Below are 16,446 nucleotides of genomic sequence, written 5' to 3' on the forward strand. Positions count from 1 at the left end.
AACTACTGTAGAACTCTCTAAACATTTGCATATACTATGTCAGTTGTACATTGTTACTTTTATCCATTTATATTAAAATATTACCCACTGGAGTTGGCTGAAGTCCAATCTTTCATTTGGAAAGTTTGTTTTTGTGGTTTACTTCTCCTGTTTCTATTGCGCAGTAAGCTACAGAATAGAGGAAGGAAGTTTGTTAATATTATTATGTAGTACATTCACTGGATTTCAAGAAAAAAAGAGAAGATTGCAAAACTGACATTCAAATCAATTCCTCTCTGCCTCATCTTTTTAGTGTTAGTATTACTGTTTTTAATAAAGAGTTAAGGGACCTGATATAATATGATTTTGTCCAGGTGGAAAGTTTGCACCATTTTGTTCTTAAGAAGAACACACATTAGATAAATTGTCATTTTTTCAGAGGAAAGACATTTTGACGTAACTAAAAAAAAAAAACTTCTTAAAAAAGCAAATCAGATTGATAGCAATTAAAATAATAATGCAAAGACGTATGCTTTAGATATGAACTGGCACTTGTGTAAATTGGACAGTTGTTATTAATGTGGAGCCAAAAACAAGTGTAACTAGATCGTTCTACTTGTCTCCGAGGATGGTTAAATGTAATTATTTGTTAAATGTTTCCGTAACATCTAATTGCATTGAATTTTTTTTTGCTGTCAATATATAAGAACATAAGAACATAAGAAAGTTTACAAACGAGAGGAGGCCATTCGGCCCATCTTGCTCGTTTGGTTGTTAGTAGCTTATTGATCCCAGAATCTCATCAAGCAGCTTCTTGAAGGATCCCAGGGTGTCAGCTTCAACAACATTACTGGGGAGTTGGTTCCAGACTCCCACAATTCTCTGTGTAAAAAGTGCCTCCATAGTTTCTGTTCTGTATGCCCCTTTATCTAATCTCCATTTGTGACCCCTGGTCCTTGTTTCTTTCTTCAGGTCAAAAAAGTCCCTTGGGTCAACATTGTCAATACCTTTTAGAATTTGTAATGCTTGAATCAAATCGCCACATGTTCAAGACTGAATAGATTCAATTCTTTTAGCCTGTCTGCATATGACATGACTTTTAAACCCGGAATAATTCTGGTCGCTCTTCTTTGCACTCTTTCTAGAGCAGCAATATCCTTTTTGTAGCAAGGTGACCAGACCTGAACACAATATTCTAGATGAGGTCTTACTAATGCATTGTAAAGTTTTAACATTACATCCCTTGATTTAAATTCAACACCTTTCACAATATATCTGAGTATCTTGTTGGCCTTTTTTATAGCTTGCCCACATTGTCTAGATGAAGACATTTCTGAGCCAACATAAACTCCTAGGTCTTTTTCATAGATTCCTTAAATTTCAGTACCTCCCTTATGATATTTATAATGCACATTTTTATTGCCTGCGTGCAGTACCTTACACTTTTCTCTATTAAATGTCATTTGAATGACCTTTGTTATTAAATGTGATTTTGATTGACCTTTGCTGCTGCAACAGTGTTTGCAACTCCTCCTATTTTTGTGCAAATTTAACAAGTTTGCTTACTATACCCCTGGTTACCTCCATTTTGAGGTTTCTCCTCTAATCAGTACTTTCTGTTTTCTACATGTTAACCACTCCCTAATCCATGTGCATGCATTTCCTTGAATCCCTACTGCGTTCAGTTTGAGAATTAAGCTTTTATGTGGGACTTTGTCAAAAGCTTTCTGGCAATCTAAATAAACCATGTCATATGCTTTGCAATTATCCATTGTCAATGTTGCATCCTCAAAAAAATCAAGCAGGTTAGTTAGACACGATCTCCCTTTCCTAAAACCATGCTGACTGTCTCCCATGATACTGTTACCATATAGGTAATTTTCCATTTTGGATCTTATTATAGTTTCTATAAGTTTACATATAATAGAAGTCAGGCTTATTGGTCTGTAGTTACCTGGTTCGGTTTTGTCTCCCTTTTTGTGGATCGGTATTACGTTTGCAATTCCCCAGTCTGTCGGTACAACCCGTGTCAAGAGACTGTTGCATAATCTTGGTTAGCTGTTTGTAAATAACTTCTTTCATTTCTTTGAGTACTATTGGGAGGATCTCATCCGGCCCAGGGGATTTGTTTATTTTAGGAGCTCCTAGTCCCTTTAACACTTCTGCCTCTGTTATGCTAAAGTTATTTAAAACTGGATAGGAACAGGTCGACATGTGGGGCATGTTGCCCATATCCTCCTTGTTTCATGCGGTTACCCTTGTCAGCAATGCAATCATCACTATCATTAGCTTCACTGTACTATGAAGAAAACCTTGGTCACATTTTTACAGTTTAAAGTTAAAACAAAATATGTCTGGTAAAAGATGTAAGATCCTTAACTCCAAATCACTTCAATTTTCAAAGAGAGTTTATACCTATGATTCTAGTCAGAGAAGTACCTTTGTATTAAAATACTTTCTAACAGTTTTGAGATTCTTTAGATAAGTATGTTGTGAAATTGCTCATATTGTCATTTTGGCAGTCATGGGGAAGTGCTGATGTAGCTCTGTGCCCTTTCCGTTTTTTTTTTTTTTTATATATATTATTATTATTTATTTCTTAGCAGACACCCTTATCCAGGGCGACTTACAATTGTTACAAGAGATCACATTATTTTTACAATTACAATTGTTACAAGATGAGTATAAAGTATTCCTAATATTGGTTGAGTTGTCACAGAATGGGCCACATATACACTGAAAATACAAATTGGAATCAGTATTTCAACAAGGTTGTGTCTTTAATAAAAGGATACAATACAGTTATTATCAAACATATTTCAGGTAATTTGCTGACTAATAATAAAGAAAAGGTTATCTTTTCATTTTCACACAACACAGCATCAAGAGTGTAGCAGATGTTACATTATGTATAAGACACTAGGGTCATTGGCAATTGCATTTTGTATGTGTTTTAAGATGGTTGGTACTTATTCAAAAGCAAGGAAACATGTTAAAAGCATGTCTACACTGAGATGGTTAAACACAGAAATGTTCTGAGTAGATTTGCATTTGGGTGGAGTTACTTTACATCTCTTTCCATGACAGATCCCCACCCACTGTCTTGCTAGTTTTTGGAAGAACTTTGATGCAGATGCAAATCAGACCTGTGCTTCACAAGGTAACTACTCTACCGTTTATCAAGCACACTCAACTCCAGCATCTTCACCATGATTGCAGTTGTGCTTTTTCCAGCCTCCTGATCGACAAGCAGAAAGTGATGACTCGGTTCCAGCGCAGGTCAGGTCATCCAACAAGATTGGCCCTGTCCCTGTAAATGAACATACAAGCACTTCTAAGCAGACACTATCACACTAAAACAACTGCAAGAGGAGGATGGATGGTAAAGCAACTTTTCAGACAAGAATATAATTATTGTAATGGTATGAAAATAGCAAGAATCTACAGCACAATCCTTTAATGGCAGTTGTTTCTTACTGTTGTTTTGTACACTTTTCTACTGGATATGTTATGGCTTTCTAGATTTGGTAAGACCTGTGGTTTGTTCACAAAATACAGCAAAAGCTAATTGTGTATGTGTTGTAAATCAGGTTTCTTGAATCTTAGTGTATATACTTGCGTCAAATGTGCCAGAGGGCGCTTAATGTGGAAAAGCCAATTGTTTATACTAACCTTCACCAGCAGTATAGGATCCAGTTGCTTGCTGGAATCCTGCCATGCGGCAAAAAACTGTTGCAGCGTTAATGTTCCAACCATCATCACATATTGTTCCCCATTCTCCATCGTGAAACAATTCTGCTCGTCCTCGTTTAGGAGTACCAACAATTCTTGCGGTTAAATAATGACCTCAAAAGAAAAAAAAAAAAAACGGTGATTATTCAAGTTTAAAAATAAATAGGACTGTCCATAGGGGGGGACCCACTAAAAATACCCTAAAACCCCACTAAAGACTGACCCCGAGGTTGATTTTCATGCTCTTGTTTTTAATCTGACGCTCTTCAGGTTTTCACTTTTTGTAGGTTTATTGTAGGTTAATAAATTATAAATAACTATTTAAACTTCAACTAGATTAACAGCAAGTAGCATGTGTCCATGCCATGGCTATACGTTGCTCAGTGGCCCACATATTCACATTGTGTACCTGAGTTTCCCTTTTCTCCCTTGGCTCCTGGTGTTCCAGCAATTCCTTGACTTCCTTTGTCTCCCTTTGCACCTTGAGGACCCCTTAGCCCTGAATAATAATAATAATAATAATAATAATAATAATAATAATAATAATAATAATAATAATAATAAAACATATTTATGGATAGTTTGCAGTTCCATTGGGGTATTACATGACATACTGTAAACCTGAGGTATCCTCATGCATATATTCCTGATTTAACTTTCCAGGTATAATAGAGGTTCACTGGGACAGTTCAGGTCTCTGAGGTTTTTTTCTTTTAACATTCCCAGTGCTCTGTATCTCTTTTCTTTACTTGATGCAGGACCAGAATTCATTGATGATAAAAGGTCTGAACTGTCCCAGACTGCCCAGGTAAATGGTCACCTTAGGTATGTATGAAGTAAATATTAGTTTAATCACCCTTACCAATGCCTTGTTCACCCTTCTCTCCTGTACGGCCTTCAACACCTAAAGATTGAAGAAAAAAATGTCATGCATATTCATTTATTTATCTGAACTCAGCAAGTGTAAATAAGAATACATACAGAAAGTATAGAAACTAGAATTTTCTGTTGGCTAGTGTTTGTTGTTCTACTTTGTGACGTCCTCGGTCCCGAGGAGTTTGGTGATATGTAGAGGTATGTAAAAAATACAGCGAATAAGGGGTGGGCGGGGCTGGAGATGCAGTACTGAGTGTCCTGTTGATATGCAGTGCCTTTTAAACCTATTTTACTGTGAAAAAATACTTTTAAACAGCGCGTCTAAAATAAACTGCGCGTGTGAAAATAAATTGGACCTGACGCGCCTGAGACACGCTGAATAAATGGACCGCTAAGGGTTAAGAAACATTTATCAGCAGGTATTCAATAAATCCACTGATTAATGTGTTCAAAAAGCTGTCCTCCCTTAAGTTTACAACTGAGTACCAATCAATGACAATTAACTTCCACATTGAGTGTTTTAAAAGCTGAATGGAAGAATATTTTCCTCTCATCTGGGGCACTGAAAGTTTTACTGGTGTACCGAGGCCGTAAACTGACAAACTATAATACTGGATCTTTAACACTTCAGTACAAGTTATATATTACTGCAAAGCAGTATATTTAAAAAAAATAAAGCTGCATTTACCTTGGTTCCCTTTGTCTCCTTTTTCACCCGTATATCCATTCGGTCCTTGTATTCCTTACATATACAACAGTGAAAATAACTGCATTAATAACATTATTGACATCACAAAAAAAACATGGGTGCGAGGTGTCAAAACGGACACGTTGTGACAAATACTGTAACATTATACGGTAGCAAATGTTATCTAGTAAAGGGTACTAGGATTTTTTGAAGCTATAGTATCTATGCGGTACACCCTGATTGAGAAATTGAATATTGAAATGTCTGCTTACCTCTTTCTCCTTTAGTTCCTTTCGGGCCCACAGCCCCTTGCAATCCTGGACTTCCTTTGGAGAAACAAGTCATGTTGAACAAATAGGAGCAGAGAAAACAACTTGTGAAATTATTCTGACAAATGGCAAACCTATTTTAAATCAAGGAAGTTACCTGCTATTCCATTAATTCCTGGATCTCCCTTAGTTCCCTTCTCTCCTCTCACTCCCGAGCCTCCCTGAAGCCCAGTCTCTCCCTTTGTACCAGGGGTACCTAAGCATTAGCACCAAAACATAAATCAACAAAAGATATTTACAGATCACAATTACATGTTACTGAACAGGGCTTACAACTCGTTTGTATAACATAAACTGTAGCCAACTCACAAGATGAAAGAAAAAAGAAGCATCTGTAAATATAAAATCCGGGTAGATGGGTCTCTGGCAAAGCTAGCAAGGGGCTCCAAATTTGGCAAGTCCGACACTGTGCTAAGCAATGGTTGATATTATAATATCCTGAAACAGAACAGGATTAGCTTCCCTGGACTGATTCGAGTTAAGGGGCTGTGATAATAATCTGCATCTTTAGCATGTTTAACATGTATCCTAGATCAGAAACGTAGAAGACTGAAGCATCACATCACCTTTTTCCCCTCTCTCTCCTTTCTGCCCAGTGGCTCCTTTTATTCCAGAGGTCCCTTAGGAGAAGAAAGTAAGACAATGAGAAAAACACAGAGTAAAAGCAAAATGCATGACTTAATTCAATCTGATAACAATAGCATTTTAATTCTAGATGACAGTTACCTGGCATTCCATTTGGACCTGTATCTCCGTTAATTCCTTTCTCTCCCTTCTCTCCTTGTGCTCCCTGAAGACCGTCCTTCCCGTTTACACCAGGAGCACCTGTGTGATGAATGTTTACAATGCACTGCAATACAATGTAATACAATACAATACAATACAATGCATTGTACTGTAATACAATACAATTTTTTAAAAATCAATCATGGGGCCTGATTTCTGTATTTTTCTTTTTTCAGGCTGGGGCTTTACTATCGCACTAAATCAGATGAAATTTAATCAGCACTAACCAAGGTTTTAAAATCAGTTTTCAAAGCACTAGTAATTTTAACACTGCTCCCCTTTTTCTTCTGTTGAAACTCTTTGCTTGTATTTTATTCTTCAGTTTGGAATATGCAGATGTTTCAAAGACAATGCTGGATATAAAATGTTGCTGCTCTTTCGTGGTGCCTAATCACTTCATGTGTTCAAAACTAATTCCTGTGATCTAGCAGTGTAAGTGTTGAAACCTAATAAAATCTGAGCCCTTAAATACAATACAAAGAAAGAAAAAAAAACATTTACTCACCTTTGACAAAACAACATCAAACAATATTGTCAAAAATGATGTCTTAGAGCACTTAAAAACAAATCCTGAATTCAGTAATATCAACATTTAGAAATGTAATAAAACTGCTGATGATTTCCAGACCTCTATTGTAAAAGATGAATCTTGTATGACTGTGATTCATGTGTAGGCCATTTTTATTATTATTATTATTTTCAGGGAGAAGCAGCAGATCTGATGCTAATTGAAATGTAAAGGATCCCATGCTGTTTATGAAATCTTCCACAATGAGCTACATGAACCTAACAAGTGCAGTCTCCTTGCAAGAGGTTCTAACAACGAGCACATTGTAATTGTATTTTAATAAGGCAAGATTCAGTTTAAGACAGTGTAAAAAAAAACTGTTTGGGGAACAAAGGCAATAACAGTATCATCATGTGCCCCCTAACAACTTTGCATTGTGTATCTTTTAGTGACGATCTCTGATGTACTTCTATGGAATATTAGCACATTGTTTTTAATTATGTCTCAGATGGTATGTGTGGAAAAGCTACTTCAATATATTGTACAGATCAGGGCTCTTACCATTGTCTCCTTTCTCCCCAGATGAACCAGTCTCTCCTCTTAAACCTACAATACAAATAAAAAAAACTAAATAAAAGCAACATTAAAAAAAAGACATTTTGGTGTGCTTAAGCATGTGCATGTTGATTTTACTCAGCATATTCAACACCTTGTAAGGGTAATACAGTCAAATCATGTTAATATCACATCAAAGGGATTGAGGGGTTGACTTTCTGAGCACATTCTTATTACAACCTGGATAAATAAGCATTAAGAACTCATACTATACCGTTGGGCCCATGCTCTCCTTTGTCTCCCTTTGTTCCAGGACCTCCAGTTTGTCCTCTTGGTCCAGTCTCTCCCATATCACCTTTGACACCCTTTGGACCTTGAAGACCTGTTATTAAAAATAAAGATTTCTGTTCATGCATTTTATTATCAGCCACTTTATACTTATTGAAAAATTCTAAAAAGATATTTTGCACATGCTATTTCATTTATTTGCTTCTGCAAAATAAGACAACATTATTATAGCGCCTTATAAAGACATTCTTATAACTGTAGATAATAAAAGACATTCATGAATTTTTAAGTCTAATATTTCCCGATTATACAGAGTAATGGTTAACTGACATTTTAAATGCTTTACAAAAATAGATTATGAATTTCAGCAAAGTGATTTTACCTTGGTTTCCAATTTCTCCCTTAATACCATTCAACCCTGGGAGGCCAGTCTCTCCTTTTACACCTGTATCACCCTTTTGACCAGCGATACCTGAGAAAAAACAGTAACATAAGTTATATTAATGACAACATACATTTAGTATGTTCAAAACACTAACAAAGTATATATGTAAAAAATAATCACATATGAATATCACAAGTTCTCCACTCACGAGTTTCATGTTGGGAAGTGTATTGCTTTTGCATTTACTTCAGCATAGGGCCCTTGGATTCAAATCCGACTCCTCGGGTCACTTAAAAAGGGAGGCTAAGGATTGGATGGACAAGGTGGTCTAATTGCTCCTATTTCCATTACATGATGTGTCCATTATTTGTGCTATCTCTGTTCTCTTGATAAATATAGGGGACTCTGCAAATTAATGCATCTATAAAATGATCACAAATGTCTCACCTGGCAGGCCTGGGTCTCCTTTGCTTCCTCTAGGTCCTGGTGGTCCTAAAAAACATTGTTATTTATATATATATATATATATATATATATATATATATATATATATATATATATATATATATATGTGTGTGTGTGTTATATATATACATATCTATATCTATATCTATATCTATATATATATATATATATGTATGTATTTGCTTACGATTGTAAGTCGCCCTGCATAAGGGTGTCTGCTAAGAAATAAATAATAATAATAATAATAATAATAATAATAATAATATATATATAAAATAATTTGAATAAAAGTTCAAAGCTCATAACGAATACCTGGTGTTCGCGTGAGGTTCTCCAACCTTATCACTAGATTACTGTTACTTATATTGATGATCTCCAAGTCTTGTTTCAGTTGATTTATCTTGGTAGCCTTTTCATCTAAGCTGCACAGTGATGAATTCATACTCCTTATCTTTTGCTGAAGGTGATGCACACTCTCCTGCATGGTGGCCCTTTCCAGTGTGACAATATCCATTGCATTCTTGAGACTTGATAAGATGGACATATTTTCAAGAGTAAAACCATAGTGGAGGTCTGTTTCATTCAGTTGGAAGCTCTCGTCAGTGAACAGCTTTTCGAGTGGGGCCAAATGCTCCTTCTCTTTTATCCCTTTTAGTTCACTGTGCATGTGGTAAACTGTAAGAACAATGTTGGTTCAGTGAAAAATGTATGAGGTTTTAACAAAATTATAATACTAGAGTGGAATTGATTAATACTATACAGTCATAAAGCCCTTCATTCACTGATGTACAGTATAGTTTCTCAACATCACAGGTCAAACTGTGTTGCCTTGTATGGGGAATTTTACAAGCATACAGGACAACCTCGGCAAATATAATTTAAAAAATATAATTAATAATGTATCTCTAAATATTACTTTTCAATAAAACATTTTTACTGTCTTCCATAGTTTGCAGTTTTCACGGTTAAGTTTATGACAAAATGTAAGCTGTATTTTACTCACCTTTGTATGCCAGGAGTCCACTGCCTGCTGTTAACAGGACAAGGTAAGCGACTACCCAAGAAAGACACCATCTTACAGATTTATACTCTTTCCTTTTCTCTTCTAAAACAAACAATGTTCTTATTAAATAATGCTAGCCGCAAAAATTGGAACAATGTTTGAAATGTTACTATAGAAAGAAAGAATGCTAGTACACACATCATGTATTTAACAATTCTAGATATATGTATGGTAAAACTAAAATCTTATATCAAAAGCATTTTAGGTTTAAGTTTTTAGTTTAATATTTTTTTCTGTCGTTGTCATTCCTTGTTGAAAATCAAATTGCTTTTCAAAACCCAGTTAGGTATGATAAAAAAATAAAATAACATACAGAAAATGATGATAAAATACAGACATATGAACAGCTCCACACCTCTAAACATGTATCCACACACGTGTGCATAATTATTAAGGGCACAAAGTGGATGATAAACTTTTAGAAACAACTTGCAAGGTTTGTACCTTATTGCCATACTTACCAATGCATTCTAGGTTATAGTGACTAGGCATATTAAAACTGTTTATATCTGCCTGATACAAAGGGTTGCTTTTTCTTATTATAATATTCTCCTTGTCTTCTTTGTCAATTGCAGTATTCATTGCACAAAATGTGAAGTTCCTATTTAGTGATCTCTATTCACTGTTTGACTCAGTAATGATTTCTGAAAGGCATTTTTTGTTTAAAATAGGTCATTTTCCAAACCGGAATGAGATCAATTTTCTAATTTTAGAAAAGAACTAGCTGACTTAAACTAAATGATTTCCAGAAACTGATAACTAAAATTAAATCAAGGATCGAAAGTCACGTGAAAGGGATTTTCTCTTTTTTTTTTTTAAATGTCTACTTAATAGTTGACCAATACATTATGTGTAACTTAAGTTGGAGATGAAAGGTCACACAAGTTCCATTGTAAGTTTGCACGCACATTAACAGTCATCAACTTTCTTACTTGCAAAAATGATAAGCGTACAGATTTCAAGGAAGATGAATTAGAAGCTAGTTCTGTCACGACTCCCATAAAATGCTTTGGCATAATTAAATGCAATTAAACAGTTACATTATACCAGAGCTGGGTAAATACTGACTATTTATCTTTATAATACAAATATATTTTCTCTAGGGTTAAAACATCCATTACTAGATTTATCCACATCTATTACTAAAAGACAAAAGCTCATATGTTACTTAATACCTAAAAGAAATGATATGTTTTTGGTCGTAGTGTCGGTACAGACCATGTGGCTCCCAAGCAAAGCATCATTTAGTTTCTGTACTGCTTTAACAGTTTATTTCATTTATCTTTCCACATTTTTCTAATATGTACAGTATACGCCTTGAAAAAAAGTAATTAACTGTTTGTGAACAAGTGGGTTGCAGTGCGCAGGTGTAGTGATGATGCAGTGCTCCGGAATAGACACAGACAAGACAGTTCACAATGAAAACAGCATTATTATTGCTGGGTTGCTCTACACAACAATGTGTATTGCACCGTGCAAAATGAGGGTTACAGCCCCGAAACAATAAGACACTTTAATAATGTATGTGTAACACAAACACAGCCACGTCTCCGGACAGTGGGTGCTCTTTAGTGCAGGTGTATAGTGACAGGACAACACAATCAGGACAGTGGTGCAGTGTAATCTGGGGTTTGGTGCTGGTGTGTAGTGACAGCTCCCGATTCGTGTTAGCCATCTAGTGAGAACAAACATTAGACTGACAAACCAAACAAAACACTCACGGTACTTTTTAGTTTTCACATTCTCGCTCCTTGCAGTTTAACCATAGGAACAGATCGCTGGTGCCACTTCCCCTAAATACCTTCTGTCACGCCTTCTTTCGATGGCGTGGCCAATCAAGTATCCTCCAATCCGTGACTGACATATCGCCTGCCGCATTAAGGCGATGGCTTCTGGTATCGTGGCTCTGCTCCCTTCCTGGATGGCCGGCTTCTGACTGACCCTGGAACGACCTGCTGAACCATCCATTTCGGGGTACTCTGCTCCAGTTATACAGTGCCCTCACAGATCGGGAGGAAGACTGTCGATAAGGCTTCACACCGTTATACAGCCTGAATATAACTAATGCTATGGTGCTCTCTAGTGGAGTGAAATGTTGTAGCACCACAAAGCTCAAGTAGAAAACAGAAAGGGTACTGTATGCACTAAAATAAGTGCATGCACTTATCTATGTGGGATACACATGTGCTTATACTGTACGCAGGATTAAAAATCCACCAGCAAGGCTTTGAGATGTTTTTTTTAAATTATTATACATTTGTTTTAATCGGTTTTACTATCACAACTACAGTTCTGTTCTTACGCTTAAATATTAGCCACCAATAAGCCATTGTGTGCTCCACATAGGAATGTATGAAAGGTAAGGTGGGGTCCTTTTACCTGCAAGTGAATTTGGAATGAAGTACAGCTACTACTTATAATGATGTGATGGGGAGAGGAGGGGAATGGAAAACAATAAGGAGCTTCCCAATTCAAAATCTGCTACACAGTAAGTGAATGTAGTGCGTTGGTGGCAGGGTAAGATCAAATCTGGAAAACATTTGCAAATGAGATTAGAAAAACTGGACATTTGCTTTCTTTAGAAGAATATAAAGGCACACACGCAAGGCTGTACAGCTGGATAACTATTTGTATTTCTGAAAGCCTGTGTTCATTTAAGGTTGCGGGTGAAATAGGCTCCACTTTTTGTGCTATCAAATCAATAGCAGACATGACTAATTATGAACTGTTTTGCACAACTGACCATTCCTCCTTTATAAAGGCCAGTGACTGTAGAGGGCATGATTAGCAAATCATCTTTCATCATTCAAACTGCAGAGATGCTCATTGCAATACATTGGGCTGATTTTCAAAGCATTTTGTGTATAAAGTTCAAGATTTTCTGTGACTGTGGAACTTAATACTACACAATTAACAAACATCACTAATGAACACGCAGTAGCAACATGTGTCTCACCTGTACAAGGTTTTAAGAACAACAATTGTCTACCCCATTCTTTCAACACCCGAGATTCTCATATTCAATGCAGCACTCCGTCATCTAGTGAATGTAAGCAGTGTAAGCAGTACCAGCATGGATGAAGGTAAATGTAAGATCTATTACACGTCTCCAAGTACACCAATGTTTACTTAAGTCAGTCTGGAAATAAGCGTGGTACATTACTAGTAGGTGCTGGGGTTAGATAGGAGAGTTGCTGATTTGTATATTTCCTTTTTACCACAGAAGTATCGGTTACTAATGTGATGAACAGACTAAATAATGTGATTTACGTGGTAAACAAACTCTGTACTGCACTATGTGACATTTTAGGCTCTAATACCATTATTATATACTGAACAACAGAGGGTTCACTTCTAAACAGAACCAGTTGAACATAATAATTGTATCCAATAGGATTCGGATTTGAGGTTCCAAATGAATGAATTATGCAAACCGTAATGTTTTCTTTTTCGATTCATTTACTGGCCACAAGGTGTCTCCCAAAACCCTAGTGTTGCTTTAAAACAATTCTGCAAAGCAATTTGGTAGGATGTGCTCTAAGCATTATATACCCGATGTTATCATTGTTGGGTTTATACAATGCGTGAATATATAGACAAGGAAATCATGGTCCCACAAATCAATAGAAATATACAATTATTAACAATAAAGTTAAAAATAAATACAATTTGTAGAATCAGTTTAACATGCATACATTAAACAGTGTATAAGGGGAGTTGGGTGGGGTGTACTTCAGCATTTGCCAACTGTACCAAGATTTTGATAACAAGTTTTTTTTTTTTAATTCTTTGTTTGTTTGTTTGTTTTTTCTCGTTTTTCATTTTGGAGTTGGCCTTGTTTTATAATTTTGTTTTGATTATAGGCAAATATTTCCGTTTTAAGACTAATATAAAAACTATTATTCTCATATAATATATACATTTTTTTTATTTAATGTTGTTCTTGTTGATCTTTTCTTGAAAAAATAGGAGTCAATTAGCAATCGCTTCATAATTGTGTCCAAGATAGATAAACACATACATATTGATAACATTATATGAGTTTACTTTTGGATAGTGTATAGTATATAATGATTTCATATTGAACTAAAAACCCTTTGTTGTTCAGAATACAACACAATACAATAAAGAGCAGGCTCCTTTGCAAGGAGCGTATATCGATATATCGGGCTTATGTCTTAGTGTGTGATTACGTCACCTACCAGACGTGCTCCTGCCTTGCCCGTGCACGCTACAATACTGTTCTACATGGAACGCACGGGAACTTGTTCTAAGAATCCCGTACTGTTAGTTCAGGTTATTGCCATGTGACCGTGCTTCTTTAAAATAAACACATTTATAATTGTACTAAAATTACATTTTGATGAAAAGCCAAAACCACTCTTCCACGTTAATGCACGATTCACAAGACGGCATTCTCAATAGAGGCAGGAAATACATTTAGTAGGAAGCTGTTGTGATCGGTATTATCAGGCCTGTTTATTTAGATTGGTTTACATGCCTGTGTTAACATTTTTCTTAGCCCTGCACCCCACTCATTTTGTATTTTGGCATTTTCATAAAAATGCAAATATGTTATATTATTAATAGGCAGGCAAGGTCACTTTGTGTAGCGACCAGACAGAGCAACAAAAAACAAAACAAAACAAAAAAAGAAAGCACTTACCTGAGAAAACATTACCAGTCTTTTTCAAGGCTTTTTGCCTGAGTGCGTGTTATGCGTTTTCCATGTGTTCACAAAACCATTAGGCGGCGCTTTAGTGTGCAAATTAGACAAGGCGATTCTGTATTGGCTATACAGCCTTACTGCGTTTTGCACGTTGGGTGACCACAAAATATGTTAACAAAATAGCCAATATACAATAGCTAAACGTTGGTGTGTTGTAATTCACAATACACGGCACACTATTAGAAGATTGTTTCTTTTTCTTTTTTTGACAATTTTATTTATTTATTTATTTATTTATTTATTTATTTATTTCTTTACAGGGGACAATACATAGGCCTGCTCAACAGAGAAATCACAGTGGTTACATTTTGCATGGAATCTGATTTGAATATTTTTGGAAAGAGCTATTGAAACATAAACATGCCAACAATCCCCAGACAAATGGAAAAATCTTGTTTTCGTATGTGCTGTTGTTTTTTTTTTTAACATTATACATAATTTAATGTTGCTATTATTTATATTGCGACTTTTGTTACGTTTTTTTTTTTTTTTTCATCTTAAAAAAAGGTATACCTGCTCTTAAATGCTGCATTAGTCGCGTCAAGGTAAAAACCCGTTTATTAACTATGATCGGAATAAAACATATATATTAGGCTGTTATCCCTGTGTCTGTTATTCCAACATGTTTTCATCTTTCCGGAAGGCCCCATGCAGGTGTCTTTTGCATAACACTTTTGAGAGGAAACCCTTTTTATCAAATGCGAGCGTGACAGGAATTCTTTGGCTTTTGTCACAAATTACCCAGTTCCAATACCCGCCGCTGGGAAGCAGCAAAATTGCATCACAACGCGAGTACAAATGGCAACTTTTCTGCAATATTTCTTTATTACTAAACATAATTTGCGATTTGTAAGGGTAACTTATTATTATTATTATTATTATTATTATTATTATTATTATTATTATTATTATTATTATTATTACGATGCTATTAAAACGTTATGGAGTAAACCGTTAGCCTATTGAATTTGGACATTAAACAGATTATTTGGTTACCTTTCTGGAATCGTTTAGTGTACACAAATACTAACATTTCTTTAAAGAATAGGCCTACTCAACTGCACTTCACCGGGTCTATGCAGTAGACAGCATTCAGCATGGATCCAAAACAGGGCTTCAGGTTTACACGGGTATTGACAAGTTTCGTCTAGGAACATATTTTCATAGTCAGGCATACATATATAATGTAAGCTATATGATAACTATATTTATAATGATAAAATAGAATTATCATTAAGCCTTAACACATTTAAGTGTTTAATTGTTTGGAAAACAAAAGCTTACAAAATATGAATTATAATAACAACTTTGTGTAGGCCTACATAACATTTCTCAAGAATTAACATTTAAAAAAAAGGACTATTCCCGTCACCAGAGTTGCGTATGTAGTTAAAACAATGAGACAGCTCATTAGGAAGGTGGCTACTGAAATATCTCGGACATTCGTTCAGCAAAAGAATTAGGTTATTATTGGGCGGACGGCGCGTGGTTTAAAATGTAGTTTTATACCCGCTGCTGATTTATTTTTCTCTACACACAACAAAACGAACACATTATTATTTGGCAGTAAAGAAACTTCTAGAAAATACTTACCACGTGACTGTTCTGTTTCTCTTCTGTTTCGAAAAATCTGTGTTTTTAAGTTGCAATAAAAGGATTGGACAGAAACATCCATCAAATAGAAACACGGTTTTACCATGAACAAACACATTAATAAACAAACAATTGGCTATAGGCTACGATTACAACAGTCTTCTAATAACATATTAACGTAACTTGTTGTTTTGGTGTTTAATATTAATTAAAACGCTGATTTAAGCCACATCTGTTTCAGAGGAGGGCAATCGGGGCATTCCAAAAGCATACCAAGACTTGTTCGAAACAGCACCGTCAACAATTACTGGTGGAACAATTAAAAAGGAAATATTATTGTGGATCCTAGGTAGCTGCGACGCCGGTGTGCTCCAGGGTCGCAATCATCCTTCAAACAGTGACATATTTTGATGTAAAAATGAAATCTCAATCCAATAATGTTAAGTTTCCTTTTGAGTAGGCCTATATTA

At 35.5% G+C, this 16,446-nt stretch overlaps 1 protein-coding gene across 2 annotated transcripts; it reads right to left on the reverse strand.

The window, feature by feature from the left end:
- Positions 1-2,668: 2,668 nt before the first annotated feature.
- Positions 2,669-14,339, reverse strand: marco (macrophage receptor with collagenous structure). 2 transcript variants are annotated; one of them, XM_034044192.3, is made up of 16 exons: positions 11,456-14,339; positions 9,595-9,696; positions 8,904-9,266; positions 8,574-8,618; positions 8,124-8,213; positions 7,728-7,835; positions 7,460-7,504; positions 6,331-6,429; positions 6,171-6,224; positions 5,702-5,800; positions 5,548-5,601; positions 5,276-5,329; positions 4,574-4,615; positions 4,121-4,210; positions 3,652-3,825; positions 2,669-3,289 (listed from the first exon to the last, which is right to left on the reverse strand). In XM_034044192.3, the coding sequence occupies exons 3-16, from the start codon at positions 9,256-9,258 to the stop codon at positions 3,159-3,161; spliced, it is 1,440 nt and encodes a 479-aa protein (XP_033900083.3). In that variant the 5' UTR covers positions 9,259-9,266; positions 9,595-9,696; positions 11,456-14,339; the 3' UTR covers positions 2,669-3,158. The 2 variants fall into 2 exon arrangements, with proteins under 2 accessions (XP_033900083.3, XP_033900081.3); XM_034044190.3 differs by lacking the exon at positions 11,456-14,339 and adding an exon at positions 10,116-11,421.
- Between the last annotated feature and the right edge of the window lie 2,107 nt (positions 14,340-16,446).

Source organism: Acipenser ruthenus, chromosome 11 (assembly GCF_902713425.1).
Source record: "Acipenser ruthenus chromosome 11, fAciRut3.2 maternal haplotype, whole genome shotgun sequence".
Taxonomy (NCBI): domain Eukaryota; kingdom Metazoa; phylum Chordata; class Actinopteri; order Acipenseriformes; family Acipenseridae; genus Acipenser; species Acipenser ruthenus.